Source organism: Trichomonas vaginalis, chromosome III (genome assembly GCF_026262505.1).
Source record: "Trichomonas vaginalis G3 chromosome III, whole genome shotgun sequence".
NCBI classification, from domain to species: domain Eukaryota; phylum Parabasalia; order Trichomonadida; family Trichomonadidae; genus Trichomonas; species Trichomonas vaginalis.
Window position 1 is genome coordinate 1,675,581 of NC_067205.1, and position 26,326 is coordinate 1,701,906.

The 26,326-nt window shown below is 34.3% G+C and overlaps 12 protein-coding genes and 8 pseudogenes across 20 annotated transcripts, besides 2 other annotated features; 10 read left to right on the top strand and 10 right to left on the bottom strand.

Annotated features, from left to right (window-relative positions):
* Window positions 1–26,326: part of a mobile genetic element that runs on past both edges of the window.
* TVAGG3_0621870 (integrase core domain containing protein family) lies at window positions 141–1,226 on the bottom strand (the record flags this gene model as incomplete). The annotated part of the gene is made up of 1 exon (XM_051240388.1): window positions 141–1,226. The coding sequence occupies one exon, from the start codon at window positions 1,224–1,226 to the stop codon at window positions 141–143; it is 1,086 nt and encodes a 361-aa protein (XP_051086975.1).
* Window positions 3,364–4,329, bottom strand: TVAGG3_0621880 (annotated as a pseudogene). The gene has a single exon. A coding segment is annotated over exon 1 (966 nt).
* TVAGG3_0621890 (uncharacterized protein) lies at window positions 4,517–5,107 on the top strand (the record flags this gene model as incomplete). The annotated part of the gene is made up of 1 exon (XM_051240389.1): window positions 4,517–5,107. The coding sequence occupies one exon, from the start codon at window positions 4,517–4,519 to the stop codon at window positions 5,105–5,107; it is 591 nt and encodes a 196-aa protein (XP_051086976.1).
* Window positions 5,197–26,326: part of a mobile genetic element that runs on past the window's edge.
* TVAGG3_0621910 (uncharacterized protein) lies at window positions 5,854–6,264 on the bottom strand (the record flags this gene model as incomplete). The annotated part of the gene is made up of 1 exon (XM_051240390.1): window positions 5,854–6,264. The coding sequence occupies one exon, from the start codon at window positions 6,262–6,264 to the stop codon at window positions 5,854–5,856; it is 411 nt and encodes a 136-aa protein (XP_051086977.1).
* On the bottom strand, window positions 6,265–6,489 carry TVAGG3_0621920 (uncharacterized protein; the record flags this gene model as incomplete). Its single annotated transcript, XM_051240391.1, has 1 exon — window positions 6,265–6,489. The coding sequence occupies one exon, from the start codon at window positions 6,487–6,489 to the stop codon at window positions 6,265–6,267; it is 225 nt and encodes a 74-aa protein (XP_051086978.1).
* TVAGG3_0621930 (uncharacterized protein) lies at window positions 6,490–7,161 on the bottom strand (the record flags this gene model as incomplete). The annotated part of the gene is made up of 1 exon (XM_051240392.1): window positions 6,490–7,161. One exon carries the CDS (start codon window positions 7,159–7,161, stop codon window positions 6,490–6,492), a length of 672 nt encoding a protein of 223 aa, XP_051086979.1.
* Window positions 8,270–8,671, bottom strand: TVAGG3_0621940 (uncharacterized protein; the record flags this gene model as incomplete). The annotated part of the gene is made up of 1 exon (XM_051240393.1): window positions 8,270–8,671. One exon carries the CDS (start codon window positions 8,669–8,671, stop codon window positions 8,270–8,272), a length of 402 nt encoding a protein of 133 aa, XP_051086980.1.
* Window positions 9,506–10,279, bottom strand: TVAGG3_0621950 (uncharacterized protein; the record flags this gene model as incomplete). Its single annotated transcript, XM_051240394.1, has 1 exon — window positions 9,506–10,279. The coding sequence occupies one exon, from the start codon at window positions 10,277–10,279 to the stop codon at window positions 9,506–9,508; it is 774 nt and encodes a 257-aa protein (XP_051086981.1).
* On the top strand, window positions 10,297–13,380 carry TVAGG3_0621960 (annotated as a pseudogene). Its single transcript has one exon. A coding segment is annotated over exon 1 (3,084 nt).
* On the top strand, window positions 13,449–15,423 carry TVAGG3_0621970 (annotated as a pseudogene). Its single transcript has one exon. A coding segment is annotated over exon 1 (1,975 nt).
* TVAGG3_0621980 lies at window positions 16,430–17,257 on the top strand (annotated as a pseudogene). Its single transcript has one exon. A coding segment is annotated over exon 1 (828 nt).
* Window positions 17,547–18,020, bottom strand: TVAGG3_0621990 (uncharacterized protein; the record flags this gene model as incomplete). Its single annotated transcript, XM_051240395.1, has 1 exon — window positions 17,547–18,020. The coding sequence occupies one exon, from the start codon at window positions 18,018–18,020 to the stop codon at window positions 17,547–17,549; it is 474 nt and encodes a 157-aa protein (XP_051086982.1).
* Window positions 18,110–19,815, top strand: TVAGG3_0622000 (annotated as a pseudogene). The gene has a single exon. A coding segment is annotated over exon 1 (1,706 nt).
* On the top strand, window positions 20,574–21,875 carry TVAGG3_0622010 (annotated as a pseudogene). The gene has a single exon. A coding segment is annotated over exon 1 (1,302 nt).
* TVAGG3_0622020 (uncharacterized protein) lies at window positions 21,976–22,359 on the bottom strand (the record flags this gene model as incomplete). Its single annotated transcript, XM_001284678.2, has 1 exon — window positions 21,976–22,359. A coding segment is annotated over one exon (384 nt), but the record flags the coding sequence as incomplete, so codon positions are not given.
* On the bottom strand, window positions 22,855–23,523 carry TVAGG3_0622030 (annotated as a pseudogene). Its single transcript has one exon. A coding segment is annotated over exon 1 (669 nt).
* On the top strand, window positions 23,613–24,179 carry TVAGG3_0622040 (uncharacterized protein; the record flags this gene model as incomplete). Its single annotated transcript, XM_051240396.1, has 1 exon — window positions 23,613–24,179. The coding sequence occupies one exon, from the start codon at window positions 23,613–23,615 to the stop codon at window positions 24,177–24,179; it is 567 nt and encodes a 188-aa protein (XP_051086983.1).
* Window positions 24,953–25,187, top strand: TVAGG3_0622050 (annotated as a pseudogene). The gene has a single exon. A coding segment is annotated over exon 1 (235 nt).
* TVAGG3_0622060 (repellent protein 1 family) lies at window positions 25,218–25,676 on the top strand (the record flags this gene model as incomplete). Its single annotated transcript, XM_001289051.1, has 1 exon — window positions 25,218–25,676. One exon carries the CDS (start codon window positions 25,218–25,220, stop codon window positions 25,674–25,676), a length of 459 nt encoding a protein of 152 aa, XP_001289052.1.
* On the top strand, window positions 25,726–25,962 carry TVAGG3_0622070 (uncharacterized protein; the record flags this gene model as incomplete). Its single annotated transcript, XM_001289050.1, has 1 exon — window positions 25,726–25,962. One exon carries the CDS (start codon window positions 25,726–25,728, stop codon window positions 25,960–25,962), a length of 237 nt encoding a protein of 78 aa, XP_001289051.1.

Here is a 26,326-nt window from a genome sequence, read left to right on the forward strand (position 1 = left end):
AATTTCACCACTTCACCTAAAAATTATTTTTGACGTAAATTTACAGTATTTATGAAAACATTAATATATAAAATAAATGAAAACATTAATGATATCATGGCTGTTCTCATTCATGTCTGATTTACATCCAACGAAAAAGTTTAGAATAATTTTCTTATTCTTTCTGGCATATTTTTGTCTTTCCAGTACTCCCGCTCTAATGGACCCAGATGTGTTGGCTTTGACTCTCTCAAGTTCTTAGATGGTATAACATCTTCAACGCCTCCTTCATATCTTACTTTATAAGTGTCATCGTTTGTGTTATAGCCAAGTATTTCAATAACCACTCCTCGCTTTGCTTCGTCAATGGTTTCAGCAAGTTTGCCATTACTACTTTCGACTAATTTATGACGAGGGTAAAACGCTATGGAGTCGTCAGCAGCTTTTATAAGATATCCATTACCTTGCGTAGAGTCTACGATATAATAATTTCGACTTAACCTTAAACGTTTCTTTGTCAACGGTTTGTCGTCAAGAACTACATGAACTTTTGTACCAGGAATGAGGGTAAATTGTGTTGAATTTCTGATATTTTGTGTTTGGCTTCGTTTCTTTTGTATATACTTTTCTTCTTGTTGTTGTGTCATTGAATTTGGTGTATGCCCTGTTGTAGAATGTGTTGAGGAATTATATACTTCGAGAAAATGTTTCATTGTTTCTTCGGTAAAGTCTCGCTCTTGGTTTAAATCTCTGAGAGTCCTTATGAAGCGGTTTATGATGCCGAGTATGTTATGGTTATGGTCTTCAGTAGTGTAGTGAGTTATGTTATGCTTAATGAGAAAATCTGTGATTTCATTGCTGAGATATGCACTGTCTTGGTCTGATGTTAAAGTACTTGGGCTATGTTCTGCTACAAACTTTTGTAAAACTCTTAACACTTCACGAGTTCCTTTGTTCCTCATTGGATATGCATATGCTTTACGAGTGTTAACATTTATGAAGATGAGGAATGGTTTATGTCCTCCTTTTCTGCTTTGAATGAGAGTGTCAAATTGGTATGCGTCGGGAGTGTTGGAGTAAATTGGTAAAAAGTAATCGTAAGGATTTATTTTTGTTTGATGTACAACATTTTTGTTAAAGAACCTTTTCACTTCAGCTCTGTTAGTAAATCCCGAACTCTTTGCAGCTTCATTGAATTTCTTAAAAGACCTCCATGGATGTTGTTCGAATACTTCTTTTAAACTCATTTATGTAAAGTTAAAGATTTCATTGAACTCGGTAAGTCTAGACCCTTTGAGTCAAGGCTCAAGCGATTTCATTGAACTCGGTACCATGCGAATACAGTCATAAATGGTGGCATATAATCTGCACCCGAACCTGCTGGGTCTGTAATACCAGTTACAACATGTGTATGATTTCCTGCAGTTCCACAGAAAATATCCGTGCTAACATCTTTGGGGTCATCTGAGATATCATATCTGTTCATTCCCTGTCTATTCGAACCCGCTGCAAGATTTATATAACCTCTTTTTGTTATTGAATGTGAATGGTTTCCTTCCACAGATGTTGTTCCACTGAACTTATGCATATGTGAAGGAAGGTTTTCAATACCTATTTTCTTTGAACCTCCTGTTTGCTTTGAAGAGTTAGCACAATAGAGGAATTTATCTACAATCTGTTGCCATGTACCAAAACCTAAAACATCGGCTGGATTTGTTGAGTTCATTGACGTATAAATAGAGCCTATAGGATATATGGTTTCAAGAATCTGGGCCTTCATTGTTAGAAGTTCATGTTTAACGTTTATAGTTTTATTGCCTTCTACAATATTTATATTGTTTGTTATTAAACCATTAGGAAAAGTAGGAGGATAAATATTTTGTTCAACTAAAGGTGTACCGTCTCTTCCTGTTTTTGTTACTTTTTCAATGTATGCATTAATTTCTTTAATCCTGATTGTTTGAAATTCTTTATGCACGTGCTCTTTATCAGCTTTTCCATTAATTTTATCATTTACTTCCGACTTCTTTGCATAATTTTCATCTACCCATTCCTTTGCTTCTTCTGTATAACTCATTGCTTTTGTATCATAACGATTTAATTCTTCATCTACATATATTTTGTCGGTTTTATTGGCTAAATCAACAACCATATCTCTTAGGTTAGTGTGCATATCTTCATCACGCATGCTTGATGAAGCAATAGCCCAATTCAATATTATCTCATCAGCTCTAATAGTTGTGAAGAATTCATGTGTATGGTTCTTGTCTGCTTTCTTATCTAACATTGCTGGTAGTTCATGTGTTTCAAAGTTTCTGGCATGACCTTCAATGTTCCTGCAACTGTTATCTAAACTATTAAGAGTATCTTTTACGCTTGTACTTGGATTCTCTAAAGGTGCACTTGAACCAAGGTCAAAGTTCAATATTATGTCGTCTGCTCTAACAGTTGTGAAGGATTCGTGTGTATGAGTTTTGTCTGCTTTGTTGTCTAAAGAAGTTTGAAGTTCATTTATATCGGAGATATTGTGTTTATGAGATTTCAAAACTTTGTTCGTTGCGTCAAGTTCATCTTTGTCAGTTTTACTTTTAATAGCATCTTCAAAAGTTATTTTTGCCTTAACTCTCAAAGTAAATCTTGGTTCAACTAATACACCGTTAACAAAGAAGTATGAAGCATAAATTTCAGCGTTATAACCAAATGTTTGTGGTGCTTTACCTGTGTCATACTGTACAGTACAGTATGTCATAACCTTTAGCACGAATATTTATATCTTCTTTCATTAACATTTTTCGTCTTCACTTCTTCATCCTGTGTTAAATATCCATGATAGTCCGTTATAATCTGTTCATCTGAACTTATATAATGAACATGGTTCTTGTCTGCTTTTTGTGAAAGAAGTTCAACAACTTTTGCTTCACTTATGCAACCAGTGCCACTTTCATTTATTTTTGTCAGCATTGCGTTCAAAACTTCATAAAGACTAACTACTTCTTTTGGTTCTTGAAACAATGAGTCAAAAGTCTTTCTTAACATTACATCTTCAACTGTTATGACTGAGTCAATACCTTTCTCTTTTATTGTCTTAGCTAACTGACCTAAAACAACGAACATATAGTCTAAAATATTATCTTCAGTGTTAAACGCTATACTGTTTTCACGAATTGTTGTGTTTGTTGCTGTTAAAACTTCTTTAAACTCAGGATATATATTCAGTAGATTTTCAACAATTGTTTGAAACCACTTGTCCTCCCTTCATCTAAATCTCTTGCTGCCATTAAAGGATGTAAATTAATTGGTTCAATAATTCCGAGACGAGGGTTGTAAGCAAGTCCGTCGAACATATTTTTACGTTTGAGTGCCCAGTTAGTTAGTTTCTTTGTATTATTTTACTTTACCCCATAAATTTTTGAGACCGTCAAAGAAACTTCCTGTATTTCCATGTAATTTAGCAAACTCAACATAAAACTTCATGCTATCTATGCCACCAAGAAAAGCCCAGAGTGCATCTATCTCACTTTGCATGGTTATAAGAGATGCAGTTGTTACACCTGATGAAAATAAAGTAAACAACCACCCTAACCAACTCTTACCTGCTCCACTTTGTTCTACTTTCACAAAATCACTGATATGACTTTTTAAGTATTCTTTCGTAAGTAATGTGTCTCCAGGTGTAACGTCTCTAACGATATTATCTCCGTCAAAAGTCAATGTTCTAACTTGTGTCCGTGCAGCCTTTATTTTAAGCATGCATAGTCTGGTGTTTGAGGAGCAGAAGGCTCGATGTATGTAATTTTAAAGAAATCGTCATAATTTTTCTTAAAGGTTTCATATGTTGTTTTGAATGTATTGAACCTCATTATTATATCAAGAAGTTTTGTCAATGAGTCAGCAATTGCTTCATCTACTGTTGACGTTTTGAGTTTTATTTCTGCTGAGTCGTTTATGAATGGTACTTGACATTGAGTTGTATATGGGTCAAATCCTGTAGGACCCAAATGAAGCAAGTAGTCTAAAATATCACGAACAGACTTTGAGACAGTTGTGTTTCTTCATGACGATTTCACCATTTACAATGAATGGCATAGTACATGAAGTTATTTGTGGGTCAAAACCAGAAGGATTGAAATGAAGCATATAGTTCAGCGCCTCATACACTGACTTATACACTGTTTCATTATTTTTTGACACAATTTCACCATTTACAATGAATGGCATTGTCGAAGGAGTTGTTTTTGTATCGAACCCTGAAGGATTGAAGTTAAGAATGCTTTCAAGAGCTTCATATACAGACCTATAAACAGTTGTGTCGTTCTTCATGACAACTTCACCATTTACAATGAATGGCATAGTGCATGGAGTTAAAATTGGGTCAAACTTTTCATAGTCCTTCCATGTTTATATTTCTCAGTATTTCCATCAGAAATAACAATATATTTGTCAGTAAGTGTGAGAGAGTATTGACCAAAATATAAACGTTTAGCTCTGTCAGCTTCATACGCATATGCAGCTATACTCATATTTTAATGAGAATAAAATGTTGTTCTATTTGCAAAGTACAGACCCAAACGAATACGGGACAGTCAAGCTACAAACAAACTTAGGTCTACAGAATGAGGCACTTGCATTCAGAATGGTTGACTTTAATACTATCGCTTCATTCGTTATAACAGATGAAACAGATTTCATGGAGCTTGAAATAGATGGAAAGAAGCACGAAATAAGATTTCACAATAATGTAGAATATAAGATGGAAACATTAGCTGGAGTGTTAAATGCTCTCATAAATACTACAATAAACAAGGATAACGGAGAAAACTTAATGAATGTTAAACTTATTGCAGGAGTTTTGAAGTTCAGTTATGCGAAGGAGTTTAAGTTAACACGAATGAGTCATAGAGTTCAATTGCTTCTGGGAGCATACCATATGACATTTCCTTTGAAAAGTGTTGACAAAACGATTGAGATGAAATCTGTTCCATACGTATGTTATGGTAATTGTTTGTACGTTGAGTCAAAAATAGCTAATGTCACAGGTATTTCAGGAGTTAATAGTAAAGGTTCAGTAGAATATAAATCTTCTGTTATGCAGTCAATTCAATGTTCATTCCAAACGTTCCTGTCATAGTAACTCATTTAGGTAAATGGGTTCGCATTAGCCCTCACAATTTGAAAGATATGCAATTCAGACTAGTTGACTTTCAAGGCGAGCCCGTAAGTTAGTACACCAGTCTTGGGTATGGTGGCACTGCGTTCCACCTTACCCAATACTTGTGAATTTGACACTTTACAAAACCGTTAACGTACATTTTACAACATGAACGCAAAAACTAACTTAACCTTAAATATTTACAAAGCCGCCAACCATTTCGCCTCACTAACGAACTCACTAATGAAAATAAACGTTCTCATAAATTTTCTTCAATATCTTCATCATCAGTGTTAACTCTATTGTAGTCATACTTGAAGTCATAAAGTTTCTCAAGTTTTGAAATGCATAGTCTTGTTAACTTACCTTCATCATCATAAGTTTTTATAAAACTACCATGACAATCTTTATAAACAGTCAGTGTATAGTCAACTGGTCTAGGATGAAGTGTAAAGAACATGTTATATTAAGGGAGGAAGAATAAATGTTTAAATGTATGTTTGTTATATGTTTTGATTTGTATGAGTTGCTTTTGTTCTGTCATTACATCCAAATAAAAATTTTCAGTAAAAATAAAACTAACGTTAAAAATTTCTCATAACATAAACGTTCTCATTGCTTTATAACTCTCTTCCTTGGTTTCTTTTTAGTTGCTTTCTTCACGTCTGTCTCCAACTTGACTGTCTTTCTTCTTCGTCCATAATGATACCAATTACTTCCACCAGTCAATGGGTCAAATGGTCTTTCGTAAGGGTTTCCATACATTCCATAGGACCTATGGAAAACGCTGGTGGAGAAGAAACATTTTCTTTAGTTCCATCGACTCTATTTAAATGCATTGTTTCACCTTTCATCTGGTCATTAAAGTCTTTTGCGTGTTTTGCAAACTCATCGTCCTTTCCTAAAGCATTTTCTGACTCAGTCGCAACCAAATTGGATGCTTTATTTATGAGCCCTATTTTATTTAATCTTAACTTCTTTGCAACCCAGCCTCCAATCTTTCCTTTATTTGCATCTAATGTCTTTGAAACCCTTCCTCCACTCATTTTATTTACTGCGTCATAAGCTCCAAGTGCTTTTGCTCCAAATGCTAATGCTTTTGTTCCCATTGCGCCTAAAGCTGCCCAAGCTACCATTTACACCATATTAAAATCATCTCTCTTCAATATTATCTCATAAAAGTTCTCGTTACTGGAGAAAGTCAATGAAACATAAACATTCTCACGGGCTTCGCCCTCACCGCTTTGCGGTCTATCTAACTTCTTTCTTATCTCATCTATTCGCTTCAAAATGTCTGAACAATTGCTAACATCTTCTACAACAGTTATTTCATCATGAATGACCTTCAAGAACAAGCTCATTTAATATGCAATTAAAATCATCTCAATAATGAGTCCATCATTTCCATCTTTAGGTAGCACAACATCTTTCATTGAAGAAGGTTCGACAAGTCTTATGTTAAACTTACTGACAAAGTTTGTTATACTATAATGCTTCGGTGGCGAATACATGTAGTTTGAAAGACATAATATAGATTCTTCAGCAAATTCACTTATACTGGATTTTATAACAATGTTCTCACGAGACCAAACGCCACCAATTGACAATCTTGTAAGCAATCCTGCTGAACCTTCAACTGTAAACGTCGATGGTAACATTCCACGAAGGTCATCTATTGACATCTTTGAGTCACTGAATTTAAATATTTTCTTAAAGCAATCGTCATTATCTAACCATGCAATAGCTTTGAAGTTTTCATTCGAATATACATCTGCTTCATTAAATGTAAAACCTGACTTCTTTGCAGAGACGATTTTAAAATCTATTGCATTTGTTTCAAAATTATATGCTATGGTAACTTCTGAAGGTAATGGATGTCCTTCTGCAGTAAGTTGTTCTCTCACTACCGTTTGAAGCTTTGTGTTAAAAACTTTCATGTCATCTCCTGTATCTAAGTTCACATACACAGCAACAGGGAAACTATCTTGCTTCTTTGTTTCATCATTATATCTCAAAACATTAAAGTTCTTCAATAATATTGTCTTCCTGCTGGAATACTTCTAACTTGTCTTATTTCAATAGCTTTCTCACCTCCTACATACTCTACCCAGTGTCTTGGATATTCATAAGTATACTGACTTTCTTGAATTTTGGTTGGTTTCATCATAACGTGTTCATAGTATATCTTTATACTCTTGTCAGTTAGACTCGGTGCTATGTTCTGAATATTTCTGACTTGCATTTTTAATGGAGATAAAATGAAGCATTTAATACATGACGTAGATGAAGACATGAATGAAACTACAGACAAACTTAACTCTTCTCTTATTCTTCCTTTCAGCAAAGATTATGAATTCTGTTCAAATGGTGTGTATTTCTATTGTGGAAAGATGGGTTCAGGTAAGACATTTAACCTCATTCGTCATATACTCATAACAGAGCGTTTAGGAAACGACTCTTACTATGACCAAATCATTATATCAGCAACTTCAGACTCTATGGATTCAACAGCGAAAACATTCATGAGTAAAGTTCAAGCATCTGTCGTTAAAGTTCCAGATAGCGAACTCATTGAATTTCTTCAACGTTACATTCGACGTAAGAGAAAATATTATGCTATTGTAGAGTTCATACAGTCAGGAATGCAAAAGACTTCTGAGGAGATGGAAAGAATTATTGACAAACACCACTTACGTCAGTACTCAGGAGTTTACGATATGAAACGACTGACAAACTACATTCTATCAAAACTTTCAAAATACCCCTTCAAAAAGTATCCTTCAAACACTCTGCTCGTTTGTGACGACTTCGCCGGAAAAGGTTTAGTGTCAAAACCAGACTCACCATTAGCTAACATCATAACTAAAGTCAGACATTACCATTTAACTGTAGCAATACTTATGCAAACATGGAGTTTTTAGCTTTAAACATAAAACGTCTCATAACTGACTTCGTTATCTTTCAAGGTTTCTCACGCTATGATATTGAACTCATTTGGAAACAGTCAGGTATAACATTACCTTTTGAAGAAATTTGGGAAGCATATAAGTCTCTCATCTCTCCTCGTTCATACCTTGAGATTCATATCATGACTAATACCATTAAAGTCAAAAATATTCCATGGGAACGACCAACATTGTTTTAAATCTTATGCTTTAATTGACTGATGGTAAACAAATTCCATGCATCTCTGTCGCCATTTCTGTTAATATTTTTGCTGTCATTCATATCATCCACTTCCCCATCCGTTAGCTTTTGAGGATATGCGTTAGAATAGCTGTTCTTAAATGAAGGCTTTTCACCTTTGAGAGCATAAACTCTATAACTTTCTGCATACTTTATGTTTGAACCTCCTGAGCCATCATTGACATAAATTTTTATAGGCTTCCACCCTTTGTTCATATTCCTGCTTCTTCCCTTTGCTCTTTTGTTCAGTAGTTCTACATCTTTATACACAGCTCCTGTCTCAGTGAATTCAACAATATTTTCATTCGTTAGCTTTACATTCAAACCCTTGTCGAGTATATTGTTCATTTCATACATATAAAAGGTTTTTATTCTATATGAAATGAGAAGCAAATCCATCTTAGCTGGTGCCGTTAATGTTCCAATTGAACCAACATCAAATGTTGACTCACGAACGACAAACAATATTGTCATAAAGAACTATAGTTCGGTGTTTGAAAGAAAAAGAACCAGATCTTAAGTCGGTGAATTTAAACACAGCTTCAAACGCTAACGCTACATCAGATGTTAAGTTAGAGTATCCACCACTGGACCAAGTTCTTTCAAGAGAAGCCAACGACAACCCTTACACAAATGTTCAAACAAATCCTTCAGATAACGTAGACCATTACCTTCTTCAGTTATACCAAACAATTTTACTCAAAGACGATAAGAAGCTTTTGACAAATCTTATAAGTAAGAACCAAATAATTCTAACAAAGGAGGACCTTGAAAATATTATATCACGAATAACAGGAAAGCAATGTGTCATTGACTATCTCGACCCTGAAATCGAATGCTGTGGTCAAACTCCAATATTCATGAAAATAGGTAACATCCGCATCATTGAAACACCAGGTACTCCAGGAGTTGAGTTTAAGTATAAATATTCAAACGAGTATACAAAACTATCTACTTACTATAAGCTTTGTTTGAAATATGTTTTAGTAAATTAAAGCAATTTGTAATATCTATCCAAAACTTCTTCAACAGTATCGAACTCATCTTCATAATGCAAACCTAATCTTATTGACTTGGTGCAGTTTTCACTAACACAATATTTTTCTGTTCTCTTGACTGACATAACTAACTCATTTGTTTCATCAAACAGCAACAACCAAAGTTCATGACCTAATACATAACATTCATACTTTATATTTTTAGCTCTGAGTTCTCTTGTAAGCTGTTGCATTTAATATTTTCTAAAAAGTCAACTTCAACAGTCATTCGCACTGGTGCCTTCAGTTCTACAGGCTCGCCCTGAAAGTCAACTAGTCTGAATTGCATATCTTTCAAATTATGAGGACTAATGCGAACCCATTTACCTAAATGAGTTACTATGACAGGAACGTTTGGAATGAACATTGAATTTACTTCATAACAGAAAGACTTATATTCTACTGAACCTTTACTATTAACTCCTGAAATACCTGTGACATTAGCTATTTTTGACTCAATGTACAAACAATTGCCATAACATACGTATGGAACAGATTTCATCTCAATCGTTTTGTCAACACTTTTCAAAGGAAATGTCATATGGTATGCTCCCAGAAGCAATTGAACTCTATGACTCATTCGTGTTATCTTAAACTCCTTCGCATAACTGAACTTCAAAACTCCTGCAATAAGTTTAACATTCATTAAGTTTTCTTCGTTATCCTTGTTTATTGTAGTATTTATGAGAGCATTTAACACTCCAGCTAATGTTTCCATCTTATATTCTACATTATTGTGAAATCTTATTTCGTGCTTCTTTCCATCTATTTCAAGCTCCATGAAATCTGTTTCGTCAGTTATAACGAATGAAGCAATAGTATTAAAGTCAACATCTGAAAGCAAGCGCTTCATTCTGAGACCTAAGTTTGTTTGTAGCTTGACTGTCCCGTATTCGTTTGGGTCTGTACTTTGTAAATAGAACAACATTTTATTCTCATTAAAATATGACTATTGCTGCATATGCGTATGAAACAAATGAAGCAAGAAGAGCACATGAACTAGTAAACGAAAACTCAACTTTAACCATTGAAGGCAATGATTTAGTCATTGACGATGGAAAAACTAAAAAAGTCATTGATTTCGATACTTTTAACACTTATGACCCATTCATTACAACAAGCAAGGTTCCCATCATAAATGATGGAACGGTGCAATATATAAATTCTACAGTAGATGCCTCATTAGTGAAAGTACTGAATGTTCTCATTGAATTGTTAAAGAGCTTTCGATTTGACGACAACATTAAATGCCTAAAGAATTTAGTCATGAATGAGAAACAAATTCTCGGCGTTGCTGGTAGCAGTAATGATGTACACCTTATGACATTAGAATATTATAACGAACATAAAGATGAACTGAAAGGAGAGAAGGGTGACACCGGACCTCAAGGACCACAAGGAATACAAGGAATACAAGGAATACAAGGACCTCAAGGCGAAAACGGTTTGGATGGAAAGGATGGAAAGGATGGAAAAACTGCTAAATCATGGATATGGGACCTTATAAATACTGGTTTAACAGCTGCTTCATATGGAGTTCTTCAATACCAAATCGGAAAGATATGGGCAGTACTTGGTGAAGAAGCTTTAGATGACGTTAAAAATGCTTTGAACTTCATTTCAAATGGTTCGGATACTATTAAAACTTTATCTGGTTGGATGCAAGAAACAAGGAGTCAAATAGATACTGTAAGACGTATAGCAAACAATGCACGTACGGGATTGGATACTTTACGAGAAGCACAAAATACACTAAAGGAAGCAAATGATATTCTTGGCTCAGTATCAGACATGCATGAAGATTGGCTTAAAGGTATTGACAAATCTTTAAAAAATCACAGTCAGTCTATTGCTGACTACAAGAAAAGTATAGATTTTTTACATAGTGCTATGGACGTACATGATGGAAGCATAAGGAACTTACTTAATGCTAACAATAACTTACCAGGAACTATTAAAGCATTTATAAAGTCCTTTGTAAAACCCGGTGCTCTAACATTTAGGTCTTTGAGAGCAAGAGCATTGAAGTCAAGAGATGCAGAAACTCCAACAGAACCTACAGAAGGAACTGAAACAACAGAAACTCCAGAAGAACCACCAAAACCAACAGCTAATGAAATATTGTTCGAATATTTTCCAAGGTACTCTGTTCTCATTGCATACATTCAAGAAATACTTAAGAAAGCAGACTTGACTTTAGGAGATGATGAAAGTTCTGTATATCTTTCGTTCCAGTTTCAAATAGCAGAACTTTTGAGACAGATATGCTTAATGTATGACAACATCTCTGATTTCACAAGATATGATGACGACCATGACCCCGAACACGGTGAAGAAGAAGTTTTACAAACATCCATTAAGACAGGAAAGGTTTTAACTCAAAGTCTCATTATTGACACCAAAGATGGCGAAGTGGACGTTCTTCAAGAGCTGAAGAAAAATACTTCTTCGGGAGGTGGTGGTAGGCATGAACTTGAAATAAATGAGATAGAAGAGAAATAGCCGAAAAAAGCAGATAAAGAACATAAACACAATATCTCCGATATAAATGAACTTCAAGCTACATTAAATAGTAAAGCGGACAAAAATGAACTTGACGCAATGAACAAAGTTTTGAAATCTCATAAACACAATATCTCCGATATAAATGAACTTCAAGCTACATTAAATAGTAAAGCAGACAAGAACCATGTTCATTATATAAGTTCAGATGAACAGATTATAACGGACTATCATGGATATTTAACACAGGATGAAGAAGTGAAGACGAAAAATGTTAATGAAAGAAGATATAAATTCATTCGTGCTAAAGGTTATGACATACGTTGTACTGTACAGTATGACACAGGTATAGCACCACAAACATTTGGTTATAACGCTGAAATTTATGCTTCATACTTCTTTGTTAACGGTGTATTAGTTGAACCAAGATTTATGTTAAGAGTTAAGGCAAAAATAACTTTTGAAGATGCTATTAAAAGTAAAACTGACAAAAATGAACTTGACGCAACGAACAAAGTTTTGAAATCTCATAAACACAATATCTCCGATATAAATGAACTTCAAACTTCTTTAGACAACAAAGCAGACAAAAACCATACACATGAATCCTTCACTACTGTTAGAGCTGATGACATAATACTGAACTTTGACCTTGGTTCAAGTGCACCTTTAGAGAATCCAAGTACAAGCGTAAAAGATACTCTTAATAGTTTAGATAACAGTTGCAGGAATATTGAAGGTCATGCCAGAAACTTTGAAGCACATGAACTACCAGCAATGTTAGATAAGAAAGCCGACAAAACTTATGTAGATGAAAATTATGCAAAGAAGTCGGAAGTAAATGCTGCGCTTAATGGAAAAGCCGATAAAGAGCACGTGCATGAAGAATTTCAAACAATCAAGATTAAAGAAATTAAGGCATGCATCGAAATAGTAACAAACACAGGAAGAGACGGTGCAACTGTACAAGAACAAAGAATTTATCCTCCTACTTTTCCTAATGGTTTAATAACAAACAATATAAATATTGTAGAAGGCAATAAAACTATAAACGTTAAACATGAACTTCTAACAATGAAGGCCCAGATTCTTGAAACCATATATCCTATAGGCTCTATTTATACGTCAATGAACTCAACAAATCCGGCAAGTGTTTTAGGTTTTGGTACGTGGGAACAGATTGTAGATAAATTCCTCTATTGTGCGAACTCTTCAAAGCAAACAGGTGGTTCGAAGAAAATTAAAGAAGCAAACCTTCCACCGCACACTCATACAGGAACTACAAACACAACAGGTAATCATTCACATTCAATAACAAAAAGAGGTTATAGAAATCTTGCAGCAGGTTCGGATAGACAGGGAATGGATAGATATGATATTTCAACTGACCCAGTAGATTCAAGCGCAGGTATTTTCTGTGGAACCGCAGGAAATCATTCACATACTTTCACAACAAATCCAACAGGCTCGGGTGCAGATTATATGCCACCATTTATGACTGTATTCGCATGGTACCGAGTTCAATGAAATCGCTTGAGCCTTGACTCAAAGGGTCTAGACTTACCGAGTTCAATGAAATCTTTAACTTTACATAAATGAGTTTAAAAGAAGTATTCGAACAACATCCATGGAGGTCTTTTAAGAAATTCAATGAAGCTGCAAAGAGTTCGGGATTTACTAACAGAGCTGAAGTGAAAAGGTTCTTTAACAAAAATGTTGTACATCAAACAAAAATAAATCCTTACGATTACTTTTTACCAATTTACTCCAACACTCCCGACGCATACCAATTTGACACTCTCATTCAAAGCAGAAAAGGAGGACATAAACCATTCCTCATCTTCATAAATGTTAACACTCGTAAAGCATATGCATATCCAATGAGGAACAAAGGAACTCGTGAAGTGTTAAGAGTTTTACAAAAGTTTGTAGCAGAACATAACCCAAGTACTTTAACATCAGACCAAGACAGTGCATACCTCAGCAACGAAATCACAGAATTTCTCATTAAGCATAACATAACTCACTACACTACTGAAGACCATAACCATAACATACTCGGCATCATAAACCGCTTCATAAGGACTCTCAGAGATTTAAACCAAGAGCGAGATTTTACCGAAGAAACAATGAAACATTTTCTCGAAGTATATAATTCCTCAACACATTCTACAACAGGACATACACCAAATTCAATGACACAACAACAAGAAGAAAAGTATATACAAAAGAAACGAAGCCAAACACAAAATATCAGAAATTCAACACAATTTACACTCATTCCTGGTACAAAAGTTCGTGTAGTTCTTGACGACAAACCGTTGACAAAGAAACGTTTAAGGTTAAGTCGAAATTATTATATCGTAGACTCTACGCAAGGTAATGGATATCTTATAAAAGCTGCTGACGACTCCATAGCGTTTTACCCTCGTCATAAATTAGTCGAAAGTAGTAATGGCAAACTTGCTGAAACCATTGACGAAGCAAAGCGAGGAGTGGTTATTGAAATACTTGGCTATAACACAAACGATGACACTTATAAAGTAAGATATGAAGGAGGCGTTGAAGATGTTATACCATCTAAGAACTTGAGAGAGTCAAAGCCAACACATCTGGGACCATTAGAGCGGGAGTACTGGAAAGACAAAAATATGCCAGAAAGAATAAGAAAATTCTTCTAAACTTTTTCATTAGATGTAAATCAGACATGAATGAGAACAGTCATGATATCATTAATGGTACCATTTATTTACACCAAAAATAAAGTTTATGTTAGAATGTTAGATCTAACACGTTTTCTAACCACTTTTCTAACCTCATTTCTACCCTCATGAATTTCCTTAAGACAGAAAAAATAACGTTAGTTTTATTTTTTTCTAACTTTTTATCTTGTAGGTAAGAACAGAAATGTCAGTCGAAGCAAAAACATTCACTAACAAATATAATGGCGAAACATTCACAAAAGGCACTTATAACGGTATTGAAGTCTTACGTAGAGACAAGGATGGTTACATTAATGCAACAAATATGTGTCAGCAGTTTAGGAAAGACTTTAGAAAGTTGTTGGAAAATAAGTCCTGGGAAGAGTATTATAAGGCATTTTGTGAAGAATATAGCAACAGTCCGAATTCCGGCGGTTGCTTTTTATACAAAATTCATGCAGGAATTCCTGATGAAATCAAACAGGTTAGAGGAACGTATGTAGACCCAAGACTTATAAACTATATAGCAATGTGGGCTTCTCCAAAATATTGCATAGCAGTTGGAAAAATTATGGACTCCATAGACAAGAAAGTTCATGAGAAATTAGATGAAGAAGAACTCGAAGATACAGTAGAGAATGCTAAACCTTTGTTCGAACAAGAAGTTAGAAAAATGCATGAAAAACAATTAGAACATGAACGTGAGATATGTTATGATTATAGCGATTCTCCATACGAACTAGACCAATGGGAACAAGAAGATTTAAAGAGAGAATTTAGAGAATATGAACTCGCTAAGATAGCATTAGAAACTGCAGAAAAGAAGTTAAAAGTTTGGGGTCGTTTTGTACAAAAATATTGTGAGTAAATGAACCATTTATTTTTGCTGAATTCGTGAGATTCTGAGTAAAATGGCATATGGCATGTGTCAAACCGTTGAGTTTTCACAAAATTCCAAAAATAACGTTTACCATGTAAAACGGTTATAAATAATGAGGGTAGAATTCGTGGTAGAAATTAGGTTAGATATACCCATCTACCCTAAAAATTATTTTTGCTGAATTCAGCACAAAATTCTGAGTAAAATGACATATGGCACGTGTCAAACCGTTGAGTTTTCACACATTTTAAAAATTGCTGCGGAAAGTTCGTCAAAAAAGTGAAGGTTCCCGACGATTTCAAACCGCCATACTTTACATGAAGATAGTTTACAATGTCAACTAAATATCATGTACGATAGAAACGGTTATGTAAGGTTTATATTTTGTAAAGTTTTGTCCTGATTCAAGACAAGTCTTGTATTTTTTCAGAACAAGTCTTGTATTTTTTCAAGACAAATCTTGTCCTGATTCAGAACAAGACTTGCACTTTTTAGTCAGTTTTTCTTGTAAAGTTCTCAAATTTGAGAACAATTGTCCTGATTCAAGACAAGTCTTGTATTTTTTCAGAACAAGTCTTGTATTTTTTCAAGACAAATCTTGTCCTGATTCAAGACAAGTCTTGCACTTTTTCAGGAAATCCTATCGTCCAACTTTACAAATGTCACTTTTTCGACATGATTGCATTTTGGTCGGGGAACAACTTTCTCCCATTTTGTCACTTTTTTCTATCGTCGTGTTTTGTCACTTTTCCCTCAGGGTGTGTGTCAGAAAATATCCAAAATCTTTATAGCCTCGTATCTCCTTCAATTCTTGACGGCTTGACATGTATGACACACCATTCAATTCAGAATTATGTGCTGAATCTTATGACCTTCATTTGTTCGTGACTTCTTTTCACATATGTAACCATGAATTTTTAACATTTCTTTAACACAGAAAAATAAAGTTAGTTTTATTTTTATTTATTTTTTTATTTTGTATGTAAAGACAGTAATGTCAACATTAGAGAACACAACAACTGCTATCGTTCATGAAGCCATAAATGAAGAATACGAATACATACAATATAACAAACAACTTCGCCTCATTCGTTCGGTCAAAGATGACATGTACCAAATGCAAAGTATAATGAATGCTCTTCGTTCTACAAAGCAAGCATATCATTGGTTTGAAAACCAACAGACAAAAGAACTTTTAGAAGAATTTCCTCATATGATTGCTTCCCTCGGAAAACCGAGAGAAGAGATTCCGTACGAAAATCGCAAGAATTTGGCACCTGGTTTGAAAGGTTATTATGTTCATAGACTTTTAGTAAATGCTGTAGCAATGTGGGCTTCACCTCGTTATGCTTGTTATATTTTCATGATGTTAGATGAACTATATAAAGCAGAACGTGGAGAGATGGAAAAGAAACTTCAAGCAAAAGATGAAGTCATTGAATCCAAAGACAAAAGCATACAGAAAAGAATACCACGTTCAGTACCAAAAGGAAAGGAAAAGAGTTATAAGTATATATGATATACTGAAGAGTTGGAGAAAGAAGAAGATAAAGATATGGTTATGTTGCATTTAGTCAGAAGAAACAACAAGAGCTTTTATGACCTTGCTAAGATTTACAAATCTGACAGAAATTGGTTCTATCGTGAAAACTTACCGATTTCAATGACACCGAATGAGCAAATAAAGGAAATTGTCAAAAATACTCTTCCTCAAACACACTATGACATCAAAGGTTGCACAATACTTACATTCAAAGAAGACTTACCATTACTGAAGGAAAAAATAACAGAATATTTCGATAACTTCAAAGAGGAAGAATAAAAAAATCTAAGCTAATTTTATTTTTTTTATAAAATTTTATCTCATATGAAAGAACATGAATTTAGAATATTCGGAACTCATGACAGAAGAAGAGAACGAACAACATGTAAAAGATTATGCAAAATTTCTGAAGGTATATAAAGCATTTAAACAATATCTAAATGCTTCTAAAGATTATGCAAAATTTCTGAAGGTATATAAAGCTTATGAAAAAGCGTATGAAAAGTTTATACATTGGGGAATTGTTGTAAAATATCGATATGAAGACTAACCAAAAATATATTTTTGCTTAAATAGCTTCAGGGTCAATTTCTTCAACCATTTCACTTCCTTCGTCAATGTCAATAGAAGCTTCTTCAACCTTTGGTAAGAATTTCTGTATAACATCTTTGTTCGTTATTGTCTTCAGAGATGAAGGATAATATTTCACATTTGTTTCACCCTTCTTATATTCTTTCTGTTCGGAAAGATTCATAGCAATACTGAAGAAGTCAATGTTAGAGTTCTTTATGACAGTATAATGAGTATCTTTGACATTCACGAAGAAACTCTTTTGTTTCAAAACTACTGCTAACTCTTGTGAAGTATAACGTTTGCGGTCAATGACAATAGCTAATGGTCTGACATACTGACCAAACTTAGATTCTTTCACAAACTTCTTGTTAAAGATAACATTAACGTTTGAAGCACCATTGAACTCATTCTTGATGGCAGTAGCGAGAGCATTGTATGAAAAGAACTTGCAATCTTGCATGTGTTTCATTAAAATAAAAATATTAAATTATTTTGAAAAATAACTTAAAAAAATCTAATCTAATTTTTTCAAAAAATATTTTTTATTTCCTACTAAAGATGTATCGGAAGTTGTCTAAGTTAGAACACTCGGAAATAAAACAACTTCTTACAGAAGCTAATATAGATGTTGCAAAGCATTACGCAACAAACAAAAAAGCACTCGCTGACATCCTCAATGACTATAATGGTGCAATAAGTTATGATAGAATTCATGAGTTCATAAAGCCGCAACGCGGCGAGGACGAAGTCCATGCAAGAGCATTTCCTTTAAATGACGTTGCTATTGACTTATATCATAGACGTTCAATACCTCATGAAGTAAGAAGAGAAATGTTTGACATAACAAATGCAAACGTTGGTGAAACAAGAAGAACAGACGACACACTGAAACAACAGAGAAGAGAGATGTTTAAAGTGCTATAGAACAAGTTCGCAAAGCTAATGATGTCATTCGTTCCATTGACGACAAACCAAAAGAAGGTGAGAGATGGTTAAAGAAAGATGAAGAGAATAGGAAGAGGAATGTGAAGACAGGTAATAGACTCATTGACTTTAACATCGAAGCTTTAGATGAACCAAACAGAGACTACTTACACAAACATTTCGGTAAGGTTTTCATGAGACTCTTAGAGAAAATTAAAATAAACTCACAACAGAGATGGATGGTATGTTATAAACTTGGTGGAAAGTATGAATGTTCTACGTTAAACCTCAATAATATTGGAACATTACTACATCAGCTCTTGAAGGAGAACTTTATATCAGAGATAGAAGCAAATGCTGCAGGTATTGTTGAAATGCACTATGACTTCTTCTTGACAAACATAAAGAATCTTACTGAAATAAAGATGTATGATTTAACAGAATATGAAGGCTTAACGATGTCAGATGTAAAGAAAGGCAAACCAAAAAAGAGACCATATAGAGATGAAAGCACACTGACAAATGACCAGAAAGCCATTTTGGAAGCTCTTAAGCAAACAGGAAACCCAGCACTTATAGAAAGCTTTTGGAAAGATAATGGTGAAAAGAAGTTTTATAAGAAGAGAAGCGGTCAGTTCTGGAAGTATCTTTGCACATTACCTATAAATCTTGAACGCTACCAAATCTTCAATGAACTGAACAAAAGAACTGCAACACTTATGACAGAAGACAATTGTTTCGTTTATGCTTGCATTCAGGCTGGAGTAGATGGAGAGACTATTGACCACATGAGAGAAGTCATTCGTGTTAGAGACTTTCCTCAAAGTAAAGTACAAGAAATTTCTGATGCAACAGGTATAGCATTTAATGTTACCATTGGTTACTTCAATGACTCAAGACATAATGAAATAAAGAGATACATACCAAAAGAATGTAAAACTATTCGAACTATTGACTTACTTCTTGTTGAAGACCACTACATGCTAAACGAAAGATTACCAATGACAACATATTTCATTCGCAACTATATAGAAATCTTGAAGGAGTGTGGTGGAATGAACATTGAGAAACAGATGAAGATTTATACAAAGAGAGAGAACAAATATGTAGTTCGTTATGATAGAACAACACCGTTATGGGGTGTTATGAAAACATTCTGGGAGTGCAAATATTTCGAACCTTTTTCTTATGGAGAACTTTTCACATATACGACTGACTTATATAAACAGAACCTTGCACCATTTAAAGATTTGACATATGCTCCAAAGTATTGTGTACAACTGAAGAAGAAAGCCGAGTCAAAAGAAGTAAATAAAAATAAGTGCAAGTTCATCTCCTGAGCACGTTTTCTTTGCTGACTTTGAGTGTAGTACCGATGGCTTTCATAAAGCTTTTAACAATATGTTATGACAGTGAAGATGGTTCAGTGAGTGAAAGCATATGGGGTCAAAACTGTGCAACAGAATTTTTGGAACGACTTCCTGACAAGAGTTTAATATATTTCCATAACCTCAGCTATGATATAAACTTCATCTTAAGACACATGACAGAAGTGAAAGGAACTCCATCATTAAAGGTTCACGAACAATGCAAATAACTGGTTTATATAAAGGACGGGCAATTATTATAAAGACTCTACAGTGTTATAAATAAGAAGCTTAAACTATTTCCTGCTATGTTTAACTTACAAACAGGACCGAAAAAGTATTTCCATATAACTACTACAGCAGTGTTTTGTTAGCAAATGACAACAGAACTGGTGTCATTTCTGAAGCATGTAAGTTTGTCAAGGATGCAGATACATTCATGAAGAACATAGATTCCATCAAAGGTTGCAGAATAGATGAGAACCACTTCGACTTAGAAAAATATAGCACGATTTACTGCAAACAATGTAAGAATTTTAAGAGAAGGTTTTGTAAAGTTCCGCAATGACTTATTGAAAGAGTTTGATTTAAACGTTTATGACTACGTTAGTATTTGTTCTATTGCTAACAAATTGTTTGAGAACAGAGTATACTTCCCGAATGGAAATCTTTATGACCTCTCAAATAAACCAAGAGAATTTATTTCGAGATGCATTCAAGGTGGAAGATGTATGTTGTCAGATAACATGAAACAAAAGAGCAAAAAGAAACTCATTGCTGACTTCGACGCTGTTTCATTATATCCATCAGCAATTGCAAGACTTTATACTTTAGAAGGAATTCCAAAAGTATTGAAGGATGAGATGTTAAGCACAGAGTATCTCATGAGACATTTATTCGATGACGACCAAAAGGAACCCATTGGTGAAAAGTTTATGTCAGGCTTCTTTGTTCTCATTAAGATAACAGAGATTGGAATACATAGACACTTTCCTTTAATAGTTTGCGACCCTGAACTAAATCCAGAACTTAACGTTCCCAGAAGTTCAAACACTTGCTGTCTCATGTATGTTGACCATATAACATTACAGGACCTTATAAAATATCAAGGTGTCAAATGTGAAGTGTTGCAAGGATACTATTACGATGGAAACAGAGATATGAGAATAAGAGATGAAGTAAAGAAGTTGTTTGAGTTAAGGTTAAAGTATAAGAAAGAAGAAAACCATTACAAGAAATTATAAAACTCATTCTGAACAGTATCTATGGCAAAACCATTCTATCTCCTATTGAGTCAAAAATAACCATAGTAGATGACAAAGATGCTATAAGATATGCCATCAGAAACTACAACCATATAGTTAAGTTCGAAGGTTTGGATGGTTCGGATAAAACTATTTTCAAGCTAACAAAAAGCATTTGCAGACACTTTAACTTCTGTCCACTTGGTGTTAATATTCTGTCTATGTCGAAGAGAATAATGAATGAAGTGTTTTGCACGATTGAAGACTTAGGATTAAAAGCATTTTATCAGGATACAGATTCGATGCACATTTACAATGAAGACATACCACGTTTAGCTCATGAATTTAAGAAGAGATACGGTAGAGAACTTATCGGTAAAACATTAGGTCAATTTCATAGCGACTTCGCAGAAATAACACCTGGAAAACAAAGTTTAGCATACAAGTCAATATTTTGTGGAAAAGAAGACCTACATAGACTTACTCACTAACGATTTAAATGAAGTTGCATTTCACTGCAGAATGAAAGGCGTGAAGCAAGATGTTATTGCTTTAACCGCTAATGAAATGTTTCCTGACTCTGTTCAGTGTTTCTATGATGAAGATAAAGGTTTAATGGTTCCGCAAGGAAAATTTGACAAAGACTCTGAGTTCAGTGTTATGCAGTTTTATAAAGCACTTTATGACGGTCAAGAGATTGCATTCGACTTATGTAAGTCTTCTAGTCCTTGCTTTGCTGAAAAGTTTAACTTCTCAATAACGACTAAAACAGCTTTATTCGTAAGTTGAAGTTCTGAGGTCATGAATGATAAAAACAAGCCGCTAGCGCAAGGCGAAGCCCATGAAGTCGTTTATTTTTTGTCATTTATGATGTCATTTATGAGGTTATTTATAAAACTGCGATTGTTGAATTCAGCAATTGTGCTTCGATGTAGAGACAGTCCTTATGGTCTGGAGGTAAGAACACTGGGCAGTTATGGTCATGAGTGGAGAACATGTCTATCCAAAACTCACGATTGAAGCCAGTTAATTTATAGTATTTAGGGTTAGGAAGTGGTGTAGTTCTTGTATGACCAATGAACTCATTTTCAACGCCTTTGGCTATATTAGAGAAAAGAATAGCTTGCTTTCTATCCCAAATGCCAGGTGTTACAATCTTTGAAAATTCATTTTTCCTCGGAAGCATTGCATCATAATTGAAAACATTCTTGAAATCATCACTTGGTTCAGAGATTTGAAATCTTATACGTAATGGATTTTCTTTCTCTTTAGCGACTTCATTGAATGGTGAATATATAACAAACTGACAGTCATGAGTTCCATCTTCATTTTCATTAAATTCATAATGAAAGTCTATAAGTTGTGGCTGACTACCTTCTTCTTCAGTTGTGCAAGAAACTCACGTAAAGGCTGTAAAGTTTGTACTTCAATGTTGAACTTTTTCTCGAACATTTCATTAAATGAAATCATACATTGCAACAATGTTGTATCGTCTTTAAAGTATTTGTATATGTGAATGTTTTGGGCGCTTAAAGACTGTTCGTCATTTTCTATCTCGACTTGAAGTATAAGTCAACTTTCCTAAATGCACGTGTTATATACATATTTGTTATGCCAATATATTTTTCTTCATTTAGGTTCACAATCCAGTCTGTTGGAAACTTAAACGTTACTCTGTTCCCCTTATTTTGACGTCAGGGTTTTCACTACTGAACGCAACAGATAAAGGTATTTGTCTATACATTTAGTTCCAATAAAAATAAACCATTTACTCTTTCTTCACTTCAGCTTCTTTAGCTTTTGCTTCAGCTTCTTCTCTAGCTTTTTTCGCCAGTAGTCTTGGGTTCTTTTGTCTTCCAGCAGCTAATGCAGCAAGTTGTTTTTCACTAAGTTTTCTCTTTGGTCTCTCTGGCTTTTGTTCTTGTTTTTGTTCCTTCAGTTCGGATAAAATTTGCTCGCGAATTTCTTTCTTCAATGCTTCAAAATCTATGACCCCTTGGTCTTGTCCGTAGGGCTTGTCTGAGTCATTTGACTGCAGATAAAAAACTAAATTAAAACTTTAACCGATGTAAAATGAGCTTGTCAAAATCAGAGCGAGAGTCTATTATATTAAATGACGCAAGAGGAATACAACATCCTTTCTATTACGTAAGTCAGAGTAAAGATGGTAAAATATACGTAAGAAAAAGAAAGGTTCCATTAGCGAATGCAGAGAGCGACAACATTAAGGTGCATGGCACCGAGGGTGAAGCCATATAAAACCTTCTATTCAAACTGAAAAGTCAATAGAACCAGAAGAAAAGAAGCCAGATGTTCTTTCAATAACGAACCAAGAGCTTATTGCAAAGTTCGTGAATTTCATTGAAAAGCAAACCGAGTCAAAGAACCCTGACCCACCAGTGAAAGAAGTTGAGACAAAAGAGAATGTACAGTTCATTGAAAATGTCAAGAAACAACTTCCACCGAATGCCAAGAAGAAGAGTGAGAATAATGAAGTAAATAGATATTTTTATCTGAAGTAAATACATGCAGAACGAACAGCTAAACGAATTTACTCCAGCAGAGCATATTCATCAGATTCGCTCATATTTCGATATCATAGACAATGCAGTTCAAATTGGTGACACTAATAATATAAAATATTCTGACGCAAAGATTCCATCACAACCTGGAACTGCTAATAACACATGGGTAACATTCAATCTCTCACCTCCTGGTGAAAATATGTTGGACCTTTACAATACATTCATTACGTATAAAATGGAAGGTCAATTTATTGTAGATAAAGAAATTGGTTCAGGTTCCAATAAAACAAACCCACCAGGATTTTGGATTGGTTTCGATGACGCTTTCTATGCAGTTGCTGGATATCAAATCCTTGCAAATGGTCGTATCGTATATTCTCAAGACAATGCAAGAGAAGAAGCATATATAACTTCAAACTCACAAACTACCGAACAAATAAAGAAAGTAGATGTTTTCTCAAAGACTCGACATGAAGATGTATGGAGTCATTCGGGAACATGCAGAACAGGACAATTGTTAGTGGTCCAATTACAGCAGGAAAATCATTTGATTTTAAGCTTCGTTTAAGAATTCCTGTTAGAAAGTTTTTACCATTAGAAGCTATAAGATTTATTCCTGCATTTGCTGGTAACATTCAGCTTAAAGTAAAGTTCAGTAGCGACGCATTACAATGCACATCTATATCTGTAAATGATATCATTGCTTTCAATCCAACTCTTAAAGTTGCATTTGCTTCAGATTCAAATCCACCGACAAATAAATTTGTTCCATGGAATGAACCATTCACTATGATAACGAAGGCAATAGAAGCTAGTGGAACAGTTACTATTACAACTGTAAACCAGCAACTATTTCGAACAAAGATGGATTTTAATGAATGTTTCATTCATCCAAAGTCATTCTCTTTAGACCCTAACATTTATACAGAACTTGTAGAACATTATACAAACGAGGCTTTATGTTTTCCTGTTAAAGTTATGGATTGGATTCCTATGGACGGTTCATTCTCAAAGAATACAGATAGTTCAAGTGCAACATTTACAGCAGCTTATACGCCTATTAATGTTAAAAGTATTTGGGCACTATTTAGAAAGAAAGACAACTATTATGTTAATTTTGAGAACCCTAAGTTTAAATATCTTCAGCTTTCCATGGGAGCTTATGGAAATATGCCTGCAGAACCTGAAAAATCATATGGACCTGTATTTTATGAAATGGTTGCGAACGCTTGCAATACAAACAATGATATGATTGGATTTAATGAAGATGTTATGAGGTCATTGGTGGATGATGGTAGTGTGGGAACATAAATGGGATAGCTATGACAACACACATTTCTTATGTGGTTTTCCAACAGAAGTGGACTTTTGCTTCCAGCAAGGTCAAACATCTACTGCTCCAATAACATACAAATTGTCTGTTAAAGGACCTATTGAACTAGCAACTGAAAACGTACCAAAGCCACTTATTGGATTTATGAGGGATTGTTGCTTTGCAATACAAGTAAGACAGTCAGGCATACCAATAATAAGACTTGACGACTATAACTTAGCAACTGACGACAGTGAGGAATAAAGGATGAACGTTTATTTTTAAAGCTTATAAATGAGTTCTTCATCAAGCTCTCGTGAACCTTCACCATCTATGAAACAAACTTTACCAAACGATTATGGAGCACCTATTGAATATTTCTTACGAGCTGCACAATGGCAAAGAGCAGTCTCACCAAGGTTAGGTGTTCCACCAGCTCCTGTCAAAAATAGCATTTGGTCAAGTCCTTATATAAGATATGGTCTCCCACTAGGTTTGCTAGTTACAGCAGGAGCAGTAATGATGTTGAAAAGAAATAAAGCAAATGTTGTAAATAATACTGAAGTAGCTGAAGTTAAACAAACACCGACACCTTCGCCAAAACCAACGCCTTCACAAACAACACCTTCAATGACTCCTGAACCTATGGAAGTACAAACTCCTGTTCAAAAGTCAACTCCTAAACCGACTCCAACATTTAAACCAGAACCTACTCCTCAAATAAATCGTAAAACTCCTGCGTTTCCTTACTGAAAAAAATAACGTTATTTTTATTTAATATTAAAATTTTTATTTGATTGAAATGACGACTAAAGTCACTGAAGCAATGAAACAAAAGTTTTTGGTAGAATACATTAAATCAGGAACTATTCCAGAAGGTTTTTATATTCATACTATGAAGGATGGTAGAGTTCAGTTTAGAAAGATAAAGCAACCATTAGATAAAGAAGGAATTTTGAGAAAGATTAAATTACATGAAGACAACATTGCTGAACTTAAGAAGAAGTTAGAAGAGTTGGAGAAAGGAAGAGAGTTATAAAGCAATGAGAACGTTTATGTTATGAGAAATTTTTAACGTTAGTTTTATTTTTACTGAAAATTTTTATTTGGATGTAATGACAGAACAAAAGCAACTCATACAAATCAAAACATATAACAAACATACATTTAAACATTTATTCTTCCTTCCTGAGTATAACATGTTCTTTACACTTCATCCTAGACCAGTTGACTATACACTGACTGTTTATAAAGATTGTCATGGTAGTTTTATAAAAACTTATGACGATGAAGGTAAGTTAACAAGACTATGCATTTCAAAACTTGAGAAACTTTATGACTTCAAGTATGACTACAATAGAGTTAACACTGATGATGAAGATATTGAAGAAAATTTATGAGAA